Source organism: Macrobrachium rosenbergii, chromosome 16 (genome assembly GCF_040412425.1).
Source record: "Macrobrachium rosenbergii isolate ZJJX-2024 chromosome 16, ASM4041242v1, whole genome shotgun sequence".
NCBI classification, from domain to species: Eukaryota; Metazoa; Arthropoda; class Malacostraca; order Decapoda; family Palaemonidae; genus Macrobrachium; species Macrobrachium rosenbergii.
The window spans coordinates 9,414,142-9,434,111 of NC_089756.1; the positions used below are offsets into that span (position 1 = coordinate 9,414,142).

The following is a 19,970-nucleotide window of genomic DNA, read 5'->3' on the forward strand; positions in this document are numbered from 1 at the left end:
TACAACGCTAATTTCCTACTAATCAAAGTGCAATAAACAAATTAAAACACCAATTTTAAAACCACATTACCTTCCGTTTCTGGTCCCAAATTGCCTTTCGAAGAATTATATCAGATTCGTTTCAATTGCTAAAGATGGGGGGGGGCGTTGCTTTCACTTGAATTTTTACAAATCTAATTCCCATTAATTTAGCAACATCCTGTCAAGGTCATCAATGTTGTGGATTACGAATAGGTTTGACTGCATATTTTTACTTTAAGTTAATAATCTTAGCCTTGCAAAACCTCTCGTAAGCCCACGAACAGAATAATTAAAGAATAATTACTAATTAGAAAGGTTGCCAGGTGAAAGTGTTTCCTAACATTAGTTTATTATTTACACACACAACAGGGTGAAATTAATGGGGAAAAATTTTACACTCTCACTAAAATTAACAAATGGAGTGAATGACAACACATCAAATTTATGAATACTGGCCACTTGCAAGTGACCCTAAGCCAAATTTGATATGTTGTCATTCACTCAGTAATTACTGTTGTATCCTATTTCCATTTGTTATTTTAGTGAGAGTGTAAAATTTTTCCCCATTAATTTCACCCTGTTGTGTGTGTAAATAATAAATTAATGTTAGGAAACACACTTTCACCTAGCAACCTTTCTAATTAGTAATTATTCTTTAATTATTCTGTTCATGGGCTTATGAGGGGGTTTTGCAAGGCTAAGATTATTAACTTAAAGTAAAAATATGCAGTCAAACCTATTCGTAATCCATAACATTGATGACCTTGCCAGGGATGTTAACTAAATTAATGGGAATTAGAATTGTAAAATTCAAGTGAAAGCTCCCCCGTCTTTAGCAATTGAAACGAATCTGATATAATTCTTCGAAAGGCAATTTGGGACCAGAAACGGAAGGTAATGTGGTTTTAAAATTAGTGTTTTAATTTGTTTATTGCACTTTTGATTAGTAGGAAATTAGCATTGTAATGCATGCTACATTTTTATAAAAACACAAACAGCAAAGCATTTAAGAAGTGAGAGTGAACGCAAGTAGCAGCTGAGGGGTTTTTAATTTAGCGTCACATGAATAAAGTTCTGTGAATTCTCACAAGTGTTGGTAGGCAGTCAGAGCACAATACTCGGTTTTTTACCAATGAATTTCTATCAGCCTCCATATGGGCGGATTTCTCCAGGCAGTCAGGAACACAGAGGCATGGCTACCTAGGTAACTGCACTGATAACACTCCTGGAAATGAGACAGTTCCAGATAAGACTATTACCAAATTACAGTCTCTCTATAAATGAGTTACTGCAAGAATTGGAGGGATTTTCTTTACTCTACTCACTTCTTAGCAAGGGGTTAGAATTATTTTATGCACTGTTCAAGGAATTACACACTGGTATAGCTAGGTCTCTGTTTAAGTCAAAGCAGTAAGGAATTACTTGAGCGTTGAAATGCGAGGGAGAGATGATAAAACGAGTCAAGGAAAAAGACACTAGCCAACTAGTTTCCCTTCCAGGGCATGTACCTTCTTTGCTTCCTGTTATTGCTTGCATACACAACCTTATGTCGATGTGATCCAAGTTATCAGTGCCATCCGGGAATGGCACAATCAATCCAGTGTAAGAAAAAATGTGAGTTTCACAGTCACCCCAGCTCGGGCCTGATTCAGGCTGAGTATCGACTGAACTCAAGATTGCTACCCTTGCCTTATATGGCTTTGGTTGTTGCTTGAAACATTGCTTTGGGCTGCAAGGTCAGCAAATACCTGCGGATGAAGGAAAGAGGTCTTGGGCCAGTAAAAGATGGAAAACTCAGCAGGAGATTAATTGAATCTGAAAATTAAGATAGGGGAAACAGCTACCTACCCCAAGTGTGTTCCTTTGGGACACATAAAACCCATCACTTGAAGAGGTGCAACTGATAATTTTCCCCATAAGGTTCTTAAGAGTTAGTGATCTGGCAGCAATAAGCGTAAAAATATATTTGTGTGTGTGTGTGTGTGTGTTTACAGTATGCAACATTTTTATGAACCAGAAAGTTACACATGGTGTTTTTTACTGTAGCTGTGTTAGATTATGACATGCATATTCATTTCTCTCTCTCCCTCTCTCTCCTCACCAGACAGAGGGAAAGAGAGAGAGGAGAAAAATCGAAGGTGTTGTTTATATTACCGTCAGACCTTTGCACTATGAAATCTTGCGTTAAAGTCGTACCTGGATAGTGTTGCTTCAGTGTTCTCTCGCAGACAGTAATCACCACGAGGATCCTAATTTGACAATCACAACAACAGTTTCAGAATCCTTTATACATGGGATCCGACACTGACCCTACGAAATATCCTTACAAAATCTGGAACTACACCTTAACTCTGAATTCCAGTTGTCAAGTTGAACACATTACAGTGAATAGCAAAGCAGCAATTGTGTTATCTGCAACGTTATCTGCATTTTTCACTGAAAATCAAGGACTCGAGAGATAGTCCGTATGGGGGGAGGGGAATAGTGCCGTCAGAACACCTCATGTGGTGCACTGTAGGCTTTACTTAAAGTTCTTTTCAGCGTACCTTTGGCCCCTAGTTGTAACCTTCATTCCTTTTATCGTACCTCCATTCATATTCTTTTATCCATCTTACTTTCCACCCTCTTCTAACAGTTGTTTCATAATGCTGCAACTGCCAAGTTTTCCTCTTGTTACACCTTTTAAACCTCTTACTCTCAGTTTTCCTTTCCGTGCTGAACGACCTCATAGGTTCCAGCGCTTACCCCTTTGGCCTAAATTCTATATTCTGTTTATCTACAGCCTTCGTTCCGAGATGTTTCTCCACCATTTGACATCGAATGAAGGCAGAGGGAAGTCCAAAAGCTAACCAATCGATTTGGCCAACTCCTAAGACACATGCGTAAACATGGCGACCATTTGAAATCTTGGTGTTTCTTCATAGAATAGAATTCAACCTCATCTGATAAGATAAGGTGAAACTCATTATCTCTCTCTCTCTCTCTCTCTCTCTCTCTCTCTCTCTCTCTCTCTCTCTCTCTCTCTCTCTCTCTCTCAGTCCGAAGACTAGCCTCTAATGGTATGGTAAAGGCATTGCATTTCTCAAAAAACAAAGAAATTCATATGAAATTATTATTATTATATTATTATTATTATTATTATTATTATTATTATTATTATTATTATTATTATTATTATTATTATTATTATTATTAGCCAAGCTGCAACCTTCATTGGAAAAAGGTACATTTTATGCTTATCACGAGTTAATTCATGATCTTTGCACAAACAGACACACATACACATATATATACTGTGTGTGTATATACATGTATATATACTGTATATATATGTGTGTGTGTGTGTGTACTGTAAATATTATTGCAAGAGTTCATATGTATCTGTGAGGACATGATAATGTAGTGTTTTGCTTTATTCAGCCCATTGGTGAATGCCTGATGATCTGCGGGCTCAGCACGGAGTTCCTGAATGGATGTCACCTTGGGTGCAGCCGTCTCAACGACACATTAGCGGAAGTGCTCAACAGCATTTTATCTGGAATGTTCGAGAAGTGTTGTCCAGTTATAACCCGAATCTGGGTGTGTCGTGAAGAAGGGGTTTGTGCGTAATGAGTGGCTTTTATGGTAAATGCTTGGAGCTTCTGTAGAAAGCTATACATTTCGTTTTGGAGGAGCCGAAGTGCGGAGACTCTGGGGCCCAAGTTCCCTGCTGTAAGGGTGAGTGTTAAAGATGAACAGTAAATTAACATTTTAGTGGCATATCATTTTGTTATCATTTCTTTTAACATTTCTTTCTATGTGGTGTAATGGTGTTAATGTGAACCAAGTTAGTTTTAACACTAATGGGAGATGATTTCTCTCTAAGATGTTTCATGCATCGTCATACATAGTCATGCTCATGCATGCCCATGATTACACACATCCACAAATGAACATAGCCCTATGGGATGTAGCCACTAAAGTGAACTGGTAACATAAAGACATAAAACTAGAATGGACATTATTTAGTAGCTGAAATTGGGATGGGAATTAATCCCACACTTTATTATATTATAACTGTTTAATATGTTTGGGAAGTGGGTCAGTAACTTTATAGTATCATGCATATTTTTCATTTAACCTGTCTTATGTTAGATTTGCTGAATAAACTATTTTTTTATAAACACGGTTTAATTTATACACACTAGATGTAGGGTTTTAGCGATTTCAAAGAGAGAGAGAGGACCCCTCGGTCACGATTACCAACCCTACAGGTAAGACAACTGTAGGATTATTCTGTGTTACATATATGCTCTTGTTCATATTTTGTATTTGTTCCAAAATACATTGTCTTTGTCGCTAACTGCTTCTCAGGCATTAACAAAAATAATGGTACTCATGATAGGTCAGTTTGATATTGAAAAGCTTTTTGATAAAGTTCATTGTTTACCTTTAAGATTTGGTGTAATACCTTACTTTGTTTTTGCAGTAGACTTTAGAATTGCATTATTTTCATTCATGAAACTGATGAAATTCACAATTCTTACTGACTTTCAAGTAATTTTTAACGAGTTACGAAAAAATCTCCAATAACAAAAATTATTTCTTTGCAGCTTCCTTCGGCCCCTAGCTGCCCCTTTCATTCTATTACTGTACCTCCGTTCATATTCTTTTTCTCCTATCTTGCTTTCCACCCTCTCCTAACAATTTATTCATAGTGCAACTGCGAGGTTTTCCTCCTGTTACACCTTTCAAACCGTTTAGCTGTCAATTCCCGTTTCAGCGCTCCATTACCTCACAGGTCCCCTTTTGCCTAAAGTTTATATTCTATTCTATTCCAATAACAAAAATAACAAGATGTCGGTTTATCACGAAAGGCCTTTGTAACTTTGCCTCATACACTCCGTTTCTCTGTTTCGTTTTGTTTTTTTGTGTATCTCTATGCAATAGTCATATGATGAAAGCAAAAATAAAAAATATATTTTTAGACGCAAGAGACTGCCTTTTGTGAGCCACAAAAGGAAGCAACACGCGAGATTGTTTTCCAAATCTTACCTTTTGGATTTTGTCTTGTCAGCGTTATTTAGAATTGTGTTCTCGCAGAGCACTCTGAGCAGATTGCTACAGCTTCGTCTTGAAACCTTCTTTTCCAAAGATGCGATGCCGGAGCCTAGCAAGATTTAATTCTTTCCAAAACGGTCATTTTTACGCCCCGCAACCTGATTCTAGTTCTGGCCGTGCCTTTGCATAAGTTGTTCGTGATGGTATGCTACTGTTTCCTAGTCATATTTTAACAGAGATCTTTCACATTCACAATTGATCCCTGATCCCCTTTTCTTACCGAGAACAACCAGATACGCCGAACAGCAACACCAATGTGCAGTAAATGTGCCTCTTGTCGAACTTCTCAGTTACAGGGTCCTTTATTCCTCATGCTGTTGGACTGGATGTCGTGCAATTAGAACTAAAGAAATTCAAGCGAAGATGCAATGCAGTTCCTGTATTTTGATAATATGCTTACATTTTTTCTATTTATTTATTAATTGCTTAATTTTTTTGATACATGATCTCTTGTTTCTGTATTTCCCATTAGCTTCTGTTATTTCTTTCTAATGAACACCATATTTTTGGAAGCTTGAATTTCGAGCCAATGGCCCTTGCGGACTGGTTCCTTATGAACAGGGTTCATCTTCAGAATAATAATAATAATAATTTGTACCAACGGAGTCCCACAAGCAGGCATGGAAAGGTTCTGGCGTTAAAGAAACTTTACGCTGTTCCTCATTGCATTAGTATTGAGGTTCCTTGGTCGAGTGTTTCCTCGGCAAATAACTCATAAGGAATTCATAGACATGGCGTGTGGATGCTCAGAATTTAGTAGCTGTGTCATTTATATAAAAAAAAATTCCATTAAAGATACTGTTAAGAAGTGTCTGGTAACCTTAAGGAATATATTTTACTTATTTTTAGAAGTGATACATAACATACATAACAGTATTTAGTAGGGATGTGAAGTTGCCATTTGATCAGTGAAGTTCAACAACTTTGCGTCTAGTTAGTAATTGGATAGGTAACTGTCAAGAAAGACTTGCCACCAGCACATAGCTCTCTTTCGCACAGTCTCGTGTTTTATGGGTATAAAGGCCCTTCCTTTAAAGTATTTCTTTTAGGCTATCTATCCAACCCTTAACTCCCATCCTTCCCGAAACACTTTTGAATTATGCGCTTTCTCCACCAGCTTATCGTGGTTCATTCTTTCCACATGACTTTACCATCTCAGACCACTCCTATCCATTATTTCACCTAGGCTAGCAATTGTACCATTTCTGGCATCTCTTGTGTTTCTCGCCATATATTACTGAAGTGCGGAAGTAGTTCAAGAACAACCATTTTCCTTTTCTTCATTATATATAAAAAATATATATAGCCGCCGTGGTGGTGCAGTGGTATGATTCTCGGCTACCAGTCCAGAGGGCCAGGTTTCAAATCCCTGCGCTCATTGATGGCTCGGATTGCACCACTGCAAAAATCCCGGCAGCCCGTCAACCTAGCAGTCCAAAAAACCCAAGAGGTTAAGGGAGTTAAACAGAGGGCCTAGCGACACACTGGCTGTCGGCCTAAGAAACAGGAGACCAGCACCTACCCTATGTGCCTACAGAGGCCCAGGAGAACTTTAACTTTTTAATATATATATATATATATATATATATATATATATATATATATATATATATATATATATATATATATATATATGTGTGTGTGTGTGTGTGTGTGTGTGTGTGTGTGTGTGTGTGTGTGTGTGTGTGTGTGTGTGTGTGTGTGTAATTCGCGTCCGATCTTCCTCGGCATTTACTATTTTATTAATCTGCTCCTAGTTTAACCTCTTGATGTAACCTGAGGCCAGCCCTTCTGAGATTAAGACGCCAAATAAGTGAATAATTAAATATTTTCTTCAGGCATACTGCAGTGAGTTCAGTAAAGTCATTGCTGTCAAACACACACACACACACACACACACACACACACACACACACACACACAGGATAGTAACTGTTGTATACAAGAAGGAACGAAGAAAAGAACTGTCATAACACGTGGAAGAGAAAACAAATTGAAAGTAGAAGAGACCAGGATCGTTACGGAACTGATATAATGTGTGAAAGAAGAGTGGAAATAAATCGAAAGTAGAACAAAACAGAACGGTTAAAGAACTCCTGTAATATGTTTGAGAGAAGAGAACATGAACGAAAGAAGAGAATAGAATCGTAAGGATGGGCCGTTGAAAAGGTAAAACTCCCCGATATCTATCAGGAACGGAGTGACGTTCGCGGGATTCAAATCTGAAAATCTGATCCAGCGCCATTTAACTAAAGTTGACGGAATAAACACCATTTGTGGTTGAATGATTTATGGACGACTGCACTTTAAACTTGCTGTGACCAAGGAAGCGTCTGATTTTGTGTCCTGATAATTTGATTTTGTTCATTAGAGTTAGGCCTAGAAGTCAATTGGTGCTGCCAATATGACAGCCGCTCCACACTTGTCAAGCAACAGCAATCAGACGGTTTTTGGGAATGTAAGTCGACCCCTAGGCAAATTGCATTGAAAGAACATAATTGATGGAAGGTTTGTCTTATTGTTTTGCAGTTTCAAACCGAATTATTTTTAATCTGGGTCACCATAACTAGGCCTAGGCCTATTTCCATTGGTTGTCGAAGAGCGCTACCAAAGTAAAGACAATTCTAGTCTGAGCTTAGTAGGCCTATTAGTGCTCCATTGAAATCGGACCTTAGTAAAATTGGAAGAGAAAAATGATAAAATATTCGTAGGTAGACACAACTATTTTTGCCAAATACTGTTTTTCTGATTGTTTCGTTGGTGATATGGATAAGTTAATGGTCATTATTTCGTTCACAGACCACTTCCTGTCTCCAAGTATTTATTAAACAAGGCTAGACCCTTGCATTTCGGCCATATTTCATCAGTGTACAAGAAAGTTAAGTATACCTTAGTTTTACCAGACCACTGAACTGCTTAACAGCTCTCTAGGGCTGGCCCGAAGGATTAGACTTATTTTACGTGGCTAAGAACCAATTGGTTACTTAGCAATGGGACCTACAGCTTATTGTGGAATCCGAACCACATTATAGCTAGGAATGAATTTCTATCACCAGAAATAAATTCCTCTAATTCTTCATTAGCCAGCCGGAGACTCGAACTCGGGCCTAGCGAGTGCTAGTCCACAACTCTACCGACTTTCCTAACGAGGAACTACCCATCAGTGTACGGAATTGGTATATCATTAATGGAGCAGATTAGGCTAGTAGCTAAGAACATTTAGGTCTAAGAGAGGTCTTGGTGAAAGTGCAGAAATGCACATACAGTATTAGGCCTGTTCCTGCCACACTTTCCCACTTTAATTAAAAGCAGATCAAAGACACGTCAACAGGGATGCGTAGTTCCTTGTTGGGCGAGTCGGTAGAGTTGTCGGCTAGCACTCGCTAGGCCCGAGTTCGACTCTCTGGCCGGCTAATGAAGAATTAGAGAAATTTATTTATGGTGATAGAAATTCATTTCTCGCTATAATGTGGTTCGGATTCAACAATAAGCTATAGGTCCCGTTGCTAGGTAATCAATTGGTTCTTAGCCACGTAAAATAAGTCGAATCCTTCGGGCCAGCCCTCTAGGAGAGCTGTTAATCAGCTCAGTGGTCTGGTAAAACTAAGGTACACTTAACAGGGATGTATCCTGCCTTAACCTATCTTAGGGCACTGTGTCTTAATCTGGCTGTGAGGGCTTAGCCCCTTGGATGTTTAAAACATGACTTCATGCATACTAGAATGATGTTTGTGCAATTATTCTGCATTAACCTAGGCTATTACCAAGGTTTCAGTGTATTAGCTATCTTTGCAAATTATGACTTTAGCATAAGTAGGCTAAGTGAGATATCTGGGATTTTATAGAATTGAAATCGCTATGACATTTTTGCACAGTTTTATGATTTATATTGCTTCAGGAGAGGTGAGGTTTAGGAGATGGGGTTCAGGAGATTGGCAGAGCTTTCCCACACCACAATCAGGTTAGGAAGCAGTGCTATAGGTGAGGTTAGGTCAAAGAAGGTTAGGATAGGATGTCTCCCAATTGAAATACGGGTTTATGACAGGCTATAATTTATGTTATTTTATGATTTTTAATTTTTATTTTTATATTTATTTATTATTTTTTTCTTAAATCCATAGACCTAGTTTGTTGAATTTTATTTCATGGAGGGCTTCTTGCAGGAAGGACAGTAGCACACACAGAAATAAATATTTTATGAATAAAGTAAAGATGACAATCAGTCACAACACCAGCCAAACTATCAGGAAAAATAATATTCCTTCAGCTCTAACATTGATGTTTATGCTTCAGAAATTTACTAAAGAGCCTGTCATAACATGATAGCATAATTATATATTGCCTTTGGTGGTATTTTTCAGTTGTATACCGCAAAGGAAAATTCAGCAGATGGCAATTTGCCTATAAGTATGGTTTTGAAACGAGGTATATTTTAATTTCTTGAGACTCCTGTAGGGGATTAAGTGCTATCAGTGCACTATAGGCACTGCTAAAGGGTGTTTGCAGTGTCCCGTTGGCCCTAGCTACACCCACTTTTTAGCCCTTTGCTTCACATGCATGTGAGTGGTCACTCTCAGTTTCACCTGTAGACCCATATCCTTAATCTCATTTGTTTTCTGGATCTCATGATTTTTCTACCTAGTGTCCAACTCCCTCTTTAAACTTTCTCAAACACTGAATGGCTGAAAGTGCCTGAGTGCATGGGTTTGTAGCCTAATTTTCATGACTCATTCATTCACTTGATCTTAAACATTATCATTCAACAGTATTTTGACACACTTCAAATGATGGTAGCACATATCTTGACAATCTCCAATAACTACTTCACGTTCCTTATGTGTTTCTTGCACATATCTTCAGGGATAGTTTCCACACTTTGTGATCTGAATGTGAAGGCTGGATGATCTGATACTTGGTAGAATATAATGCCTGACTTGTAAGAACTTGCTGTAATCAATGAGTGAAGGTTCCCTAGAAGGTGAAAAATTGTAGAAAACATTGTAACCTTATGTAAATAAGTGGGGTTGTGATCGTTGGGTGAAGCGCCTTAAAAGTCAGCATTGTAGACATCATGTCATGAAGTGGGGTTGTAATCTTTGGGTGAAGATTCCTTAGAAGGTGAAAGATTGACAACATTTAAGGGGACTCTCCTTACAAAACGTACAAGTGGAAAGAACAGCATCTGTATTACTCTCTCCTGCAAGGAGCCAAACTTTGCCTGCAGTTTTATAGGCCTCTCGCTAATGAGCTTCAGTCTTTGACCCACCAAGTTTATGGAAGTTGGATTGGGCATCCTAGGTTAGGCCAGGAGATTTTCCCCCTTTTAGTCAAGAAACATCAGAATCCTTTACCAAGCAAGATTCCTTTTGTAATAGTTTCTTTTCCCATTTAGCTTGTTGCGATTTGAAGGACTTTGTTGGGTAAAGATATAAAAGAGGCTTTAAGGGGCTTTGACAACTCATTTCCCTCCTGCCCTAAGCATTCATTACTTCTCACCAAACTTACATTGATCTAAGGGATTGCTCCTTACAATGGAAGAACATTAAATCTAGAAAATTTGGACAGTAAATCAGTTTATTGTGTTTGCTGAAACCATCCCTGAGTAATTTTTTCAGGAGGGGAGGATAGTTTATACATTTTAGTTGCTAATTTGCTGTATGCCATTTTATGTTTTCTCAGATATCCAGCCTAAAACTTTTGCATGCTTAGTTTATATTGCTAAGCTTTATTTATTAACAGGTGGTACTAATATTCTGTTTTAAGTTTTATTTTCGGTTGTGTACCATTTTAGTGTATTTTGTAATTGGTACACTTTTAAAATCATTGGTAATTTACAGACGCAATTCACTGCTGAGGAGCAAGAGGCTGTCCAAAAGGTTCTACGTCAGAAGCTTGGTTCCTCATTCATCAGCCAGAGAAGTGGAGCGGGAGGCCAGCGTATTGCATACATTGAAGGATGGCGACTTATATCCCTTGCGAATGAAGTATTTGGCTTTAATGGATGGAGTCATTCTGTCACAAATCAGACAATTGGTAAGATAAGATCATAAGCGTGGGCTGGCCTTTACTTTGCCATTTGATAGTTTAATACTTATAAGCCTTAAATTTATGTCTTTGTGATGTCTGTAAACTGTAGCTTCTCCAATTTTTCTGACATTGGCTGGTAAATTTTTTTCATAAGGTCAATGGATGTTTCTAAGTCATGCTTACTCTGCAAGCTCTTTTAGTTTGAAAGAAGTATCCAAATGGCTTTGTGAGGGAGATAAAGAATTTTTCTTATGTTTATGCATGTTGAAATATAATTGTTCCTACACGATATACAAACCATCAGTCCTTTACATTAGGAGTTACTTTCAACGGAAGCTGGAACACGGCCGTTTAACTTTAAACAAGGTGGTGAAATACGTAGTTAACTACTGACTACAGGTAAGAGTCCCGCCCACCCAGTCAGTGTATACTCACTTTGCTTTTGACTGTCATCAAGGAAGGACGTTCGCTTCTCCTCTCTGCTTGCTGTTTGACTTTGTTTACATTTTCTTCGTATTGTTGATATTGTGTATACAGTAAACCCCCGTATTCGCGGGGGATGCATACCGCAGCCCCCGCGAATACGAAAAACCCTTCTAAAAACACTTAGAATTGCCTATTTTGATAGTTTAAACACAAGAAAAACCTTGTAAAAATGCTTATACAGTCATACCTCAAACTTACGCGAGGTTAGGTTCCGGAGCCCCTCATGCAGGGTGAATTTTTGCGTAAGTTTGGCATGGTCTTTAAAAATGCTAATAAATGTTTATTTCCAGAGTTTAAGTACAAAATATGACCCTAATCATGCTTCCAAAGTATTAAGCTAACTTTTAAATGAACTAAAGTTAGTGTAATTTTATTTAAAATTTAGCTTATTACCCTTAAAAAAGAAATACAGTAAATGGTTGACATAAAAAATGAGTACTGCACAGTTTCATAATAGCGCATTTACAGTAGGTGTGTATGTATACTAATGTTACCCCTAATTTATGGGATGCCATTTTCTTTTTCACTTAGAGTAAAAGCCGTTTTCTTTGCGTCACTAGGCAAAACGTCATGCGTCACAGTCATAACAAAGGTACAATTCCATAAAATATTGAAAACATGTCCATAATGTTCGTAGAAGATAGTACAGTACAGGTAAAATTCAATCAATTTAAAATTATATACTGTACAGGTAATGACGTACGGAGAAATAATAAGTTGTAAAAATATGTTTGAGCGCTAACTACAAATGAGAGAGAGAGAGATACGTACGCATTAAAAATATTGGACTGTAATGAAAAACAGTACTTATGGGTACTCACCAGTGATGAATGTTGATTTGAAGGTGGTGATGAATAAGCTGTGCAGTCCGATGAATGACGATGATATACTGCACAGCATACTTGAGTAGTTACAGCTCCTCAGAGTCCTCCTCTTCAGATAGAGGAAACTCTTCTGCCAGGACTAATGTACTTCCTTTGTATTGTATTTATGTGCAAATATATAAATACAAATTTTCCATTCAGATTTTACACCTAAAAACATGTAAACTTATAAAATAGTACTTCAAAAATTAAACACACTTTTTGCAGGAATATCATCTTTGAAAAGTGCAGTAACTTTGTGAATGGGTATCACATCATGTAAAAGTACACCAACTGAACATGCTGTAATTACATGCACATACAGATTGCACCAGCACTTTTCTCGGGGTTAACAAAGTAACTTTCAAAGAATGACACTTATACAATTTTTAGTTACAGCTCTGATATTACATTAACGAATTCATTTTATCAAACACTCCTAGTGACAAAGACTTTGTATGATATTTATGTACAAAAATATAAATATAAATTTTCCATATCGATTTTACAGTTAAAAGCATGAAAACTTATAAATGTACTGTACTGCACTTTAAACATTAAACAAGCATTTTCTGCAGGGGTGTCATCTTTGAAAAGTGCAGTAACTTTGCAAATGGATACCACATCTTGTAAAAGTACACTAACTAAATGTGCTGAAATTAACTTTCCATCATATTTATGCATGTACAAAAATAAAAATAATACATTTTTCATACAGATTTGATACATAAAAGCATGAAATGGATTTCTCATACAGATTTTACACATAAAAGCATGAAAACTTATAAATTACTTCAAAAATTAAACATAACCACTTGTGCAGGGTTTCTCAAGAATTTCGCGTGTCTGTGAAAAAATCGCGTATGCCAATTAGTTAGGTTCCACTGAAAAGTTCGTGTGTGTGTGAATTCGCGCAACTTGAATCGTGTAAGATCGAGGTATGACTGTACCTGAGTATTTTAATAGTTTTATCACAAAAAGTGCATTTAGTCGTGAAAATATGTAAATACGGTAATTAGTGACTATTTCTCAGTGAAAAATACCGCGGATGGGCGAATTTTCCGTGAATAATGGATAGATATGTTCCACAAAGAAATCCACGAATACGTGAGTCCGCGAATCATGAGAACGTGAATACGAGGGGTTTGCTGTAATTATAATGTTGTAATATATACAAATACAATTTCTTGTTTTTCTCTTGAGTTTATGCTTTCAGTATTCTATATAGTGATTCATACTGATATTTGTAAACCCTACAACTTTTATTAGCTGATGTGTCAGACTGCTTTTAATGTTGCTAGGCAGCAGGCTTAAACTAGTTTATTACAATACACTCCCTGAATACCTGAATTAGCCCTGGTCACTGACCAGCCCAAACTATATCCCCATAATTTTACCCACAAAGTGGGTAATTAATTGTCAGCGTTACCAATGCTACAGGAAAAATCTTGTCAAATGAGGTACCGTTGACATTGCTGCTGCAAATACCGACCGACAGAGGCTGGCATCCCCAGTTATTATTAGTTCAATGTGCTGTGTGGACGTGTCCCGCATCAGGCAAACTTTTGGTCATGCAGCCCGACCCCCTTTAAAGAATTTGGATATCCGATCATGACTTTGGACTGTTTTCAACGCCTTTTCTTCTGGATTTATGCTATATGACTGGATTTGCAACTTCTCTCCCGGTTTTGACTTTGGATAGGTACTTTGGACTCGTTATGGATAAGTCAGGCAAGAAGATGTTGCCGTCTGCAAGCACCGCTGCTTCTACTTCGTCTACAGCTTCGACGACCAAGCCTTCTACTGCTGGAGATGCTGCCGCAAACAATCGAAATTCTGTTTGCATTTTATGTAGGAAGGTTCAGTGTAGTATCAGTCAGAGATGTGACAAGTGTAGGTCCTGGTTAGTAGATCAAATGGAGAATTATATGAAACAGAAAATCCTTAGCCTCGAAGAATAAGCACAGGTCAGGACCGACTGTAGGGTTACAATCAGTAGACAAGGAAGCGTTAGATTCAGAGTTATTCAAGAAGTTAGAGGACAGGTTATCATCCAGTATGTCTAGCTTATTTTCTAGCCTGATGAGTAAGTTAACTGAGAATAGAGATAGTGGTAGTAGTAGTGGCATAGTTGATTCTAATTGCTCTTTTTCAGCCCCCGTGCCTGTTCCAGAACGAGCCCTAATGGGTACCGGGAGTCATGCAGAACTGCAGGTCTTGAAGGTAGGTTCTGCCGGTCCCCCCAGCACGGAGCAGGAAGTGTTGGCAGCAGATTCCCCCCTTCCCACTCAAGATGTAAGTTCTGAGGTTGATGTAGAGTTAGGTAAGACACAGACGAGTAGGGAAAATAGGTTAGGAAGTGTTCAGGAAGAGAAGTGGAAGGTGCAGTCTTCTTCGGGTTCGGGTTCAGTTGGGGTTTCTAGTGTGACGACTTCATCTTTGGATGCATCTTCGGTTTTATTTCCTGCTTCGAGTTCTTTACAACAGAAGGTTTCTAAGTCCGTGGTTCGTCGTTTGGATGTGGTTTCGGGTTTGTCGGGTTCTGAAGTGTTGGAGAATGCTCCTTCGTCTTTGAAGGTTCCTTTTCCTTCGGTGGATGAGTTTGGTTCATCTTGCAGTGGTGGTAATTCTGGTGATCAGGTTTTCAATTTTGCTCAGTATAATGCATTGTTGGGTTTATCACAGGGTTATAGATTACTAGTTAGGAAATGTTTCAGTTTTGGGTTTTCCGATATTCACGATCACATCTTGAAGAATTTTCCTGTTTGCTAATGATGTTTGTTAAGATTATCAAGGGGGAACAGAGTCGGTCTAGTTTCTTTCTCTAAAAACTATGGCCTCTTCTGCTTCTTCTGAGTTTTCCTTTTTCCCCGATTTCTTCTAAGCCTTCTTCTAATGTCTTTACACAGTCTTCTTTATCGGGTCACTCTTCGGAGGGCTCTTAGGGTCTCCTCTCTCTCATCCTGTTTTCTTTGCCATTAACTCAGCAGAGCAAAGAATTTTCATTGGTTGAATCCTGTAATGTTGGAGTTTCAGGAGCTCCCTCTCTCTCTTCAGGGTTGAGGTAAGGTGTCCCTTTGGCGGGGCTGTCTTCTTTAGCACCTTACACGGGTCCTGTAGTTTTCTCAGGCTTCTGGTCTAGATGCTTCACAGGCAGTTGCAGAGTCTTCCACAACTCTGTATTTTCACCCTTTACTGGGCTTAAAATGTGATGTGTCCACTGCGGTTCTTGCGGATGCTACGGCAGTTGGCGTTTCGTCTGCACCATCATTGAGTGTATCAGTACCAATGGTGTCCTCAGCCTCTCCTTTCACTAGAGTAGCTGGTAATTTTCCTTCTTCGGTGCCCATTGGTTCCGCAGCTCGTAGCTTGTCCTGAGAAACACCTTTGAGTACTGGACCAGTAGGTATGTTCTCCACCTGTCCAACTTCGGCGGTAGGTGCTCCTTCCTTCTTCTACTTCTTTTTCAACTTTTCCTGTGGCCATTTCTGTTCCTCCTTCTAAGGTGTTCAATGTGGGTTCGGCTTTTGTTCCGGGTCATCAGGGAGTTCTTCCTCCCTCTCCCTTAATCAGTGTGACTTCAGCTCCGGATACCCGTACTGGTGCAGTGTTGGTTCATCTGGCGTTGGGTGGATCAGGTGTTGCAGCCTCTCCGCTCTCAGGGGTCTGCGTTTGTCGCCCAGGTGTTACACCATCGTCGCTGGGTGGTGCAGGGTTTGCGCAGTTGAGTGCGTCTGACTGAAAGTTTTGTCATCAGCTTTAGTTATTACAGGGTTTGTGCAACCGGGTTACAGTTGGCTCAGTTATGATGGGGTCAGGTATGTCAGGTGTTGATCTCGCATATCCTGGTGTAGTGAGTTCCAGGTTATTGGAGGCAGCTCTTGCGGGTGGTCAGTCTGTCTTTTTTCCTGTCCCGGTTCGGTTGGACCAGTCTGACAGAGAATGCTCTTTTGAAGAAGAGAAGCCGGTACTAGATATAGGTTTTTTCTCCAGCGAATGAAAGCGAGTATAAGCAGATGGTGGACTTTATCCATTCTCTCTATTCGCAGTCCAGGCTCCTGAGGAACCTACACAACCAAACCAAGCAATGTTTGAATCGTTGTATGCAACTAAACCAGTAGTCTCCCAAACATCAAGTAAACCGGTCTGGTTTGGCCAAGTCGGGCAGGTGTTGAGGGAGGCGGACTCTAGGTTGGCTTCTCTTATCGGGTCGGGTAGACAGGATTCAACCTTGCTTCCTAATCGGAAGGGGTTCTTTAGGGTAGCGGGTAACCCTTCTGCCAGTGTCAGAGTTCCTCTCAACGAATCTGTTGAGGCTCTTCTCTCTTGGGTTCCTTTATCGAATCATTTGGTAGCAGTTACATCTCGTGAGGCTTGTATTTTGGAGGACACTTTTTGCAGCCAGTCTGAGGCCTTGTCCCACTATGTGGATGTTGTCTGAGTTGTGGGGTTTCTCAAACAAGATGGATATACTCCCTCCGATCCTGTACTGTTTGACAACCTCATCACTTCGGTTTCAATGGGGTTGGCATAACAGGCTAACATTTTGGCTGGTTGTACAACGTTCTTTGGCCAGAAGAGGAGGGACTCCTTTTTAAATCATCCTCCGCCTCACTATCCAGACATACATAAGAGGGTTCTGTTGAGGGTGCCTTTTGTACTCTGCAACAGCCTTTTTAGAGAGGAGGATGTCTCCTCCATGGTCAATTTCGTGTTGTCGTCATCAGCAGTAGCGTCACAGGAGGCTATGATTCGTGTGGCTGCTCAGGGTTCAGGTGATGTGGCCAGTATGACAAACGTTGTTGCTTCTAACTCATGTCTCTGGTGTCGGCAATTATGCATTGTCTAGGGTATAGAATGTTGAAGTATCTAACCCTTGGCTGATCCTTGCCTCCTCTTTGTAGGAGCTAGTAAGGGCGAGGGACTTATTGAATCTATGCAAGATACTAGGAATTCGTTTAATCTTTGCCAGGAATTGCCTGGTTCCAACACAACCTATAACCTTTCAGGGGTGAGGATTCTCTTCCTTTGAGGTTTTTTTTCCCAACCCTGGAGAGGATCCAGTCAGTCCTTTAGCAAGTAGAGGTGTTCCTGTCCAACAGGAGACAGCCGGTACCAGCTTGGAGAAGCCTCTTAGGAAGAATGTCTTCTCTCTCTCTTTTAATTCCAGGGTCTCGCCTCCGGAGGTGTTTCTCTTCAGGTATGTCTCAGGAAACACTGGGACTTCTGCAACGAGAACGCAGTTATAGTCTGGAGTGATTCTTGCCTGTCGGATCTTCTGTGGTGTTCAGAAGACATGCATCTGACACCCGGAACGTCTATCAACTCCCCTCTTCCCGACATTCATCTGTTCTCAGATGCCTCAGATCAAGGTTGGGGAGCAACCTTGGAGGAAACCCAGGCTTCGGGCCTCTGGAGGGATCGGGAACAAGAGGAGTCAGTAAATCATCGGGAACTCAGGGCTGTAAAGGAAGCCCTCAGGTGTTTTTCAGTCCTAGTGCACAACAGAGTAGTGGCTCTGATTTGCGACAACATAACTCCTTGTCGTATCTGAAGAACTTCAGGGGGGATCAAGATCAACAGAACTCAATACTATAACACATAGAGTCTTAAGAAGGTGAGAAGAACGGAAAGTGTCTCTTCTTCCCCAACTTGTATTGGAGAGTCTCAGCGTACTGGCAGACTCGTTAAGTTGCTCTCGTCAGGTATTGCAGGGGGAGAGAGTGGACTTTGGCTCAGGAAGTAGTATGTCAGGTTCTCCGGAAGTGGCCAGCATCTGTGGACTTTTTCGCGACAAGATTAAACCATCGTCTTCTGGTTTATTTCTCACCAGCGGTGGACCCCATGTCGATAGGCATCGTTGAGACATTACAAAATTGGAATCACATACAGGTGTATGCTTTCCACCATTCAGCCTCATTCATCAGGTAATCAGAAAATTGCGGGAGAGTGTCAAGACGTCTATGACTCTGATAGCTCCTTGCTGGCCTTATGCCCTTGGTTTCCAGAACTCCTAACCTCCTTACGGAAGTTCCGATGTTCCTTCCCATGTGGAAGATCTTCTCAGACAACCGCATTTTCGCCATTATCATCCAAACCCTCACGTGCTGAACCTAGTTGCAAGGCGACTGCCGAGCGAGCAGCTAGACAGACTGGACTCTAAAGCTGTCTAGACAGCTTTCTTTCAGTTTGAGAAAGTCAACCTGTAAGCTTTACCATGTCAGCTTGACAATGTGTAGAAGTTAGTGTCGTAAGGAAGGTCATTCCATCTCTAGACTTTCCATAGCCAAAATAGCTGATTTTCTTTTATTCCTTCGGAAAGTCAAGGTTCTTTCGTATTCGACCATTGCTGGCTACGTACATGTAGTTTCCATCTTCCCGAAAATTTCTAGTAGTAAGATCATCCATGATTTATTATGTTCCTGTAAGATTAAACGTCCTGTCTTGCCGACTCAGGCTCCTCTGTGGGATTTGTCGGAAGTTCTAACGTTAAAGACAACTGATTAGAAGGTGTTTTTTCTTACAGCTTTAACTACAGCTAGAAAGGTGGGCGAGCTTCAGGCAGTTTCTAGGCTGGTTTCCTCTGGAATTCGTGGCGAAGTCGGAGTCGGAGGTTAACCCTCGGCCTCATTCGTTTAGGGTTCTTTATCTGCAAGAGTTCGTTACTGGCAATCCAGCGGAGATATCCTTATGTCCGATGCAAGCATTGAAAGTCTGTTTATCAAAGGTTGAGAAACTCCGTCCTCATCCGCGTACACTTCTCGTCTCTCCACGGAATCCTTCCCATCCGCTGTCCAAGAATGCGATTAGTTACTTTGTGAGGGAGATGATTTCCCAGGCTTCTCAGGGTTCTTCTTCATTGTCTTCAAGCTCTGTATTACCCTGAGCACACATTATTCAGAGTATGGCCACCTCATCTTTCTTTCTAAGGAATTGTTCACTGTCTTCTATTCTGGAGGCAGCTTCTTGGAAGTCCGTCTCAATGTTTACTTGCTTTTACTTAAGAGACATTCAATTCGCCTCGTCAGAGGGTTATTCTCTTAGTCCGTGTGTAGCGGCTAACTCTATTATCTAGGGTGCGTTCATTTAGCTGAGGTGATATTCTCTTAGCGCGGAGGTTCTTAGGTTAACCAGATAGAGGAATTCCTTTTAGTCATTAGAATCTTAGGCAGCTGTAATAGTATAATCACATGAACTTGGGTTTAGTACGTTTTTAAGTATCTTAGTCTCTGTTAATTTCCCTGTGAGAGTCCAAGGGGGTTCTCTAGTAGGCTAGGCTCTTTTGTTGGCGCTGAGATACTTCTTCGCTCGTCAATCGTCGGGCCTTATCCGGAGGATCAGCAGCTCGGCACACTACTTCATTCCTCTCCATACATGAGAGGCTCTTAATAGCCACATGGGAGGTTCATCATACTCCTCCATACATGAGAGGCTCTGAATAGCCACATGGGAGGCTCATTGTACTCCTCCATA

General features: G+C 40.1%; 2 protein-coding genes across 4 annotated transcripts in view; one reads left to right on the forward strand and one right to left on the reverse strand.

Moving 5' to 3' along the window:
- The window catches only part of LOC136847075 (kynurenine/alpha-aminoadipate aminotransferase, mitochondrial-like), a 72,529-nt gene extending 70,109 nt beyond the window's left edge, over window positions 1–2,420 (reverse strand). The window contains exon 1 of one of the 2 annotated variants that reach the window (XM_067118352.1): window positions 2,218–2,420. The gene's annotated coding sequence lies outside the window, so the exon portion shown is untranslated. The remainder of the gene's footprint in view (window positions 1–2,217) is intronic. The other variant, XM_067118353.1, reaches the window with a different exon arrangement.
- A 1,021-nt stretch (window positions 2,421–3,441) lies between these two features.
- The window catches only part of LOC136847074 (uncharacterized), a 121,454-nt gene continuing 104,925 nt past the window's right edge, over window positions 3,442–19,970 (forward strand). The window contains exons 1-2 of one of the 2 annotated variants that reach the window (XM_067118349.1): window positions 3,442–3,738; window positions 10,959–11,154. In XM_067118349.1, coding sequence (XP_066974450.1) covers window positions 3,643–3,738; window positions 10,959–11,154 — 292 coding nt within the window. In that variant the 5' untranslated portion in view covers window positions 3,442–3,642. Of the gene's footprint in view, window positions 3,739–6,977; window positions 7,580–10,958; window positions 11,155–19,970 lie in introns of those variants that run through there. The other variant, XM_067118350.1, reaches the window with a different exon arrangement.